General features: G+C 34.5%; 1 protein-coding gene across 1 annotated transcript; it reads right to left on the bottom strand.

Annotated features, from left to right (window-relative positions):
- Positions 1-3,764: 3,764 nt before the first annotated feature.
- Positions 3,765-4,845, bottom strand: LOC120349223 (transmembrane 9 superfamily member 3-like). Its single transcript, XM_039419188.1, has 2 exons — positions 4,582-4,845; positions 3,765-3,956 (listed from the first exon to the last, which is right to left on the bottom strand). The coding sequence occupies exons 1-2, from the start codon at positions 4,753-4,755 to the stop codon at positions 3,780-3,782; spliced, it is 351 nt and encodes a 116-aa protein (XP_039275122.1). The 5' UTR covers positions 4,756-4,845; the 3' UTR covers positions 3,765-3,779.
- Between the last annotated feature and the right edge of the window lie 2,545 nt (positions 4,846-7,390).

The raw sequence follows: 7,390 nt of genomic DNA, 5'->3' as shown, positions 1-7,390 counted from the left end.
CCAAAATAAAATAAAAAATCCGAACTCAGCGATCAGCAGGAAAACTCATGCTGACTCTCTTCTGGGATGTAAACTGAGTAATTATGGAGCAAGTCAGAAGTAATTTTCTACGGACTATAGCTCGAGACTGTTTTCATTAGCATAGTAGTGGCAGAGTAGAGTGAGAAGCGGTGGTGGGGGAAGGCAAGTAGTAGAGTACTATCTTACGGTGCTATCCCACTCTACTCTACTAAAACTAGTACTCTACCATGAACGTTTCATTGAGAGAGTTCACAAGATAGTTAGTACTTGCCCAGGGAACTCGACCACTAACTCTACCAATGAAAACAGGCTTCAAGTCAGCAATTCTTGTTACCACCACCTTTATAGTCGATTAAGGCTCAACTCACACTTACGCGACTCAGGTCAAGAAGAGACTCGACTCTAGTCGAGAGCATGTGTTTCCAAATGTTGACAACTCATACCAGTCGATTCTAGTCCTCCGCGACGTCACCATTTCAAAACACATGCTCTCGACTGGAGTCGAGTCTCTTCTCGACCTGAGTCGCGTAAGTGTGAGTTTATTTCATTTCATTTATTTATTCATTTCATTGACAATTACAAATCATAATAATAATATGATTGGGAGAAGACAACATGCATAGCCCAAAACTGTCTTCTAAATTTTCACAAATAAATGTTTCAAAAAAGAATAGGTTAAGATTTCACTTTCACTTCAAAAAGTCCAATTTCCACTTCAAAACTAATGACTAAACTAGAAATTTTGAATTTTGATATTTAAAAACAAAAATATTTCACTCAAATCTCTATAAATTGGAAATTATTGAGTAATTTTGCAAAATTTTGAGCCAGAAAAGAAACACAACTTCACTATTAGCACAGCATTAGTTGAGCCTTAACGGCGAGGACTTGTCAATTCAAGTGTGTTGTTACAGCATGACAACGCCCGACCACATACAACCCGTCTCTCGGTTCAAACTATCCAGGATATCAAATTTGAATGCCTAATTCAACCACCTTATTCTCCAGACCTCGCCCCTAGTGACTTTCATGTGTTCGGAAAGCATAAAGTTGCAATGGATGGTAAGCATTTCCAAAGCGATCAAGAAGTGAAAACGCGGTGCATGAGTGGCTACAGGTACAACCAAAAGAATTCTTCAACGTGATATTCATGCGCTTCCAAACACTACCTCCGTAAACAAAGCCATAGTGCATTCTGGTGACGTCAGCACAGGTAGGGCTCCTACACCAATAAAAACACTAGCTGATATAGATCAGCTGAAATCAACGAATTTTTATTGGTGTTGGAGCCCTACCTGTGCTGACGTCACACGAATGCACTACGGCTTTCTTTACGGTGGTGATGTTCAAAAGCGGTCGAACACTTGCATAACACTTCAAATGGACTATCATTTTCAAGAAATGGTAAATGTAAGTTTTATTTAGTTGTCATTTGTAAATAAATGATATATAACACTTTTAAGGTTTTCATGTGATTCACCCTCGTAGCATTTATAATTTATAATAATTTCATTTATAATTCATTTATTGTATAAAATACTATATCATAATACAATAATTATGACATTGGAGGAAAAACTAGGCTGAGCCTGTATACTATTTCTCTCCAAAAATTTTGATAAAATGTTAATGTTGTCCAAAAGATAAGGTTACGTAATCACACACTGCTTCGTTACTTGATTTTCGTTCCAGGAATGATGATTTAAAATTTTGAATTTTGAAGGTTGATTTATACTCTAAATGAATCACAGAATGTAATGCATACCTAACATGTGACAATAAAAGACCGTGGTATGCTGTTAGGACTAACTTTTTGTCTTATTGAGATAAAGTCTTATTATTTCAAGTGTCAGAATGAATTCAAATTCAAATACAAATTTAGTTACAATCATGACTATTGATATACTAAGATATTAGTTTGTTATCTTGTTTATGTTTAGTCAGTACATTGGTGAAATGTAAGGAGCTGACAACGCTAAAATTAAATGAAAAATTCTACTCTTAAATTGAACGTTTCTTTAATAAAACTTAATCATTACTGATAGGTAATTTAGGCCGACTGTAATAGAAATTACTTAGATAGACTGCCTAAATTACCTATTAGTAATGATTGAGTTTTATTAAAGAAACATTCAATTTAAAGAGTAGATTTTTTCATTTAATTTTAGCGTTGTCAGCTCCTTACATTTACCAATGTACTGACTAAACATAAACAAGATAACAAACTTTTCTATTTTTGTTCTTCAGTGTCTGACCTATGTGAAGGAGAATTTGAATGTTTTGTTGAGCAGGGAGTATCCAATGAGCATCAGACTAGAGGCAGGAATAACTGATCACCAGCCGCTACGAGTATTCTAGCACGCAAAAAACATTTCTATTCGTTGGTGCGAAGCTTTCTAATATGCTCTCTGAACAATTTAGAGGTTTGCAAAATCTAGTTTTCAAGCGGAGGCTGAAGATATTCCTAATCAGTAACCCCATTTACACTTTCCAGGAGTTCTATGAACTGGCTAGGACTTTGTAAAATTATTAATATTATGTTGAGGTACCTACATTAAGTAAATACTGTATCAACTACTGCTACTTTTCATTTTTGTTTGTTCGTTTTTATTTATGTGACTGCATTATTTTTCAAGACCAGAATATCTTATATTTGAATATATATTTTTAATACCTTTCTTGTTTGGACATGATATTAATAATAATATTAAATCATTTTATTTGTTTCGACAATTATTGCCATACAAATGAGTTGAGTCATTTACACATGAATATAGATAATTTTTTGTATATATAAATTTTTTTTACATCAATATTATAACATGATAAACCAATCATAATGCCACCAACCAAGTACAGAAAAGTAAGATGACTAATAACAGAGATTGAAAACATGAATACCTCTATACATCTAACCTATAATATCTTAAGGCTGGCAGTGACTGATAACTATCGTAATTATCATGCTTATCTATCGGTGGTCGACACCATATTTTCTCTCTTGATAAGTGCTTTCACAGTATACTGAATACCTGTTTGATTTTCTCATCATAAAGTTAGATAACAGTACCATCAATTTGTCTACATTTTGAACTACATTATTTACATAAGGTAAAATATACTGCAATCTAATATTTTCATATTCCGAACAAATCAATAGAAAATGTATTAACGATTCGAAATCTAAATCACAGGCAGGGCAAATTTTCTCTCCGTCAAGCTGATATCTCTGACCGTTTATGTGTAAGAATGTACTCGTGTTTGATACTCTGTACTGTGTCATACAACGAATCATTTTAATTGGCAGATCATACGTTAGCTGTTCTCCTAGTTGATATTCGGGATTAAACAATTTATAAAAAGGAGAACTTTGCGAATTCTGAGCCAAGTATCTATCCTCATCCATTATTTTCATTACATATCTTTCAAGAATTCTCTCTCTACTATTATATAGTTCAATAGCATCAAATTCAATATCGTTCCTTAAATTTTGAAACTCCAACAAATCCTTCTCTCTCTGAACAATAGATAACCAATTAGAACTGAAGTTGGTTTTCAACAGTAGGCGATAACAAATGAAAGGTTATCTGGACTCTGGCATGTTCGCAATTCTTATCAGCCAAGATATTAATATATCATGATATTGTAGTTCTTTTAGAATAGTATGTTTCCAATTATTGTATTGTATGTGTGACATTTGCTGTACATTGTGACGGAGGTAATGCTTCTGAAGACGTCAGAAGCGGTTACAATAAAACTTATTCTATTCTAATAAGAGTAAAAGCAGATGTCATAAGTCTTACCATGTCATCCAACTCTTCATCTTTGCTGTAACGTGCATAATCTTTCCGCAAAGTTCTCATAAGAATCATGGACACCAATCCAACCAGGAAAATTACCATCATGAAGCTGTTGAATATACTGAACCAATGAATCTGAAATGGAGTAAATAAGTAATTAACGCTTAACTAGCATCGAAAATTGTTTTTTCTACAACTGCGCGTAAAAATAGCTATTTATGTATTAAGAGCGTAATGCGCGACTTTATCGCTCGCGCAAAACAGTTATCACGCGACGCGAAGCGGAGCGTGATAATTTTGCAAGAGCGATAAAGAAGCATTACGCGCGAATTACATACAAAATTTTTTCTACAACTGCCCAAACCTGTTAAATTACTTATATCGGCGGAGTTACAATTACCGACTTTTTAGGTTAAGATCTGACCTTTTGGCGAGCTGCTTACCATCAGCTGATTGGCGTGCGTAAACTCTTCTGCGCATGCGCGAATGATTTGCGAGCGTAAAGAAAATTTACTGCGCATGCGCGGATGGTTGCGAGCGAAAAAGTAGATCTCCTCAGAAATAAGCTGTTTTACGAGGAGAATTGAGTATGTAAATTCTGTTTTTACGTGCAGTTGTAGAAAAAAGAACGCAGTTGTAGAAAAAATTGACAATGGTGTAATAACCGAAACCGGTCTTTCTAAGTATCAATAAATCTGTGGTTTTTTGACAATTTCTTAGTCTTTTTCATTCAATATGAATAATATTCTGTACTACTTACTCTGTGCTGGAAGAAATTCGGGTCGAGATATTTATCAAATCGGTCCTCAAATTTGGTGTTAGACCGATACCAATTGACTTCATAGGTGAAGGGAATGAAAGCATTCAACTCCAGCTTGACTTTATTTTCAGATGTGAGGTTGACGTCAACTATATGCTTTCCATTGTAACCCATATCCAACTTCTTGTGCGTCCAAATGTAGTAACCAACTTCATTATTGTGACCTCCTTCATCACCGACAATACCTGCAAAACATGTACAACAATACAGGAATTGGCTAATACTCGTACATGAAATACATGTTTGACGCATCATAACGTCTGAACTACTGAACTGATCCCCGGTTGCAGAGTCGTTACATAAATCAAACACAGCTATGTGAGACATAGTTTAGAATCATTCACATAAATGGTTGGTCGTTGCACAGTCGTTTGCGGAAGCCCATTTAGCTATAATTATCTCGAATTAGCATCACACATAAGTCACACTGCAGCTCTATTCACTTTTTTCCGTACATGCTTCTATCAAACCAATGTCTTGGCATCGGGGAAAGTTTCAATCGACATCACTGTGAACAGACCTAAAAGACCTCACATAAAATTGATAAACCATATGGCGACTCTTGGCTTTTGGCGAGATTTCTCACCATATTTATTTGGTGTCATAGCGATTTGGAGCTTATAAACAACTTGAAAAGCATACCGTAGGGAGAGGAAAATAATTACTTATATACAGATGGTTTTTCGTAAACATCTTTCAAAAAAAGCTATCACAACCTCTAAAATGCATGTGGTGGGAGTAGATATTGGATTTAACAGCATGACTTCGGGCCCATAACTTAAATGACCGTTTTTAGCGATTGGAGACATAAATAAGCTCTTTCTGACAACAATTGTGTAACGAAATCATGTGTCTAATTGGGCGTTTTTAGTTTTATGGGAGCTATAGTTTACTTTGACATCTGTGCAACGAAAAGTGGAGTTTTGGCTTCATAAATAAGTTAAATGCCTGATTTTAAATTTATGTGACGACTCTGCAACCGGCCATAATTGGCTTGAAATTTAGCATAAATATTTTGATTCATCGATGATGGTTTTAGGCCTATTTTTATTTCTATAATGCCCGGTTGCAGAGTCGTCACATAAAGTTAAAAACAGGCAGTTAACTCATTTACGAAGCCATAAATTCACTTTCCGTTTCACAGATGTCAAAGTAAACTATAGCTCCAATAAAACTAAAAACGCCCAATTAGACACATGATTTCGTTGCACAGTTGTCAGAAAGAGCTTATTTATATCTCCAATAGCTAAAAACGATAGCTTTAACGCCCGAAGTCGTGCTTTTAAAGTTGTATATCGCTCGTTATTTTTATTTAGGCTATTGATAACAGAACACAATTCTCTAAAATGATCGTGTTTATATTTCACAGCTGGCTATACGTCATCTTATGAATTTCGGGGATGCGATATTTTGATTTTTCACATACTCACTTTTTTACTATCCACAACTGTTTCAGCCAAGGATGAATTATCCTTTTAATGTCGTTCAGCGAGTTTTCTCAAAGATGAGACCTAGTGCAATCGAATCTTCATATCATAAACCTACTATGTTCCAAATTTCGTGAAAATCGTTAGAGCCGTTTTCGAGATCCGTTAAACATAAATAACCAGATATATAAATACAGAAATTGCTCGCTTAATATAATAGGATATCTACTCCCGCCAAATGCATATTAGAGGTTGTGATAGCATTTTTTGAAATATGTTTACGAAAAACCATCTGTATAATAAGTAATTTTTTGTAATGTTTGTAAGTAATGTTTTAAGTAATGTTTTTAGTAAATTTTAGTAATGTTTTTAAGTTGTTTATAACCTCCAAATCGCTAACTATGATGAGAAAAGCCAAGATTCGCCATATTGTTTATCAATTTTATGTGAGGTCTTTTAGGTCTGTTGACAGTGATGTCGATTGAAACTTTCCCCGATGCCAATACATTGGTTGGATAGAAGCATGTACGGAAATGTACAAAAAAAGTGAATAGTGCTGCAGTGTGACTTATGTGTGATGCTAATTCTAGATTTTTAATTCTAGATTAATATTCTAAATGGGCTTCGGCAAACGACTGAGCAACGACCAACCATTTATGTAAGTGATTTTATGTAACGACTCTGCAACCGGGCATTAATGAGTTAATCATAATTTCAATAATTCAAACAGATTCAATTTGTGATAAAAAGTTTAATTCTCATTCAGATGCACACACTTTACATAATATGACAGCTAATACCTTGGCAGAAGCTTTCAAGTGGTTCAAAGCGAATAGCTTTAAATTGAACGAGGATAAGAATAAAATAGAATATTTATTTTTATTTTTTTTTAAAGCTGATAAATCTCAGCTCATGTATGACATTTAGTCTCAGGGATTACACATATAACAATAAAAATAGTTTGACGTTCTTGGGCTTAATGTTTGATCACAGATTGACCTGGGAATCCCCATAAATTTCGTTTCTGCTAGGTTATCTAGAGTTATCTATTTGTTAAGGGAGTTGAAGAATCTTGTACCGGAAAAATAACTCAGAAATTCTTATTTTGCTTTTTTCCAAAGCATAATTGCATACGTAATTTTAGTTTATGGAAACAGCTGCCACATTAATAAGGTCCTACTGTAGCACAGAAAAAGGCAAATACAGGGTGATTCACGAGGATATGCGGTAACTTTGAGAGCTCATTCTATATGTAAAAATAATGAAAAAAACTTATATAACATAGGTCCGGATATGTTTCGTTAGCGAGTTATACAGGGTTA

The sequence above is a fragment of the Nilaparvata lugens genome, unplaced genomic scaffold, assembly GCF_014356525.2.
Source record: "Nilaparvata lugens isolate BPH unplaced genomic scaffold, ASM1435652v1 scaffold8826, whole genome shotgun sequence".
Classification (NCBI taxonomy): Eukaryota; Metazoa; Arthropoda; class Insecta; order Hemiptera; family Delphacidae; genus Nilaparvata; species Nilaparvata lugens.
The sequence above is the reverse complement of the archived record's forward strand: the minus strand, read 5'-3'. Positions and strand labels throughout refer to the sequence as shown.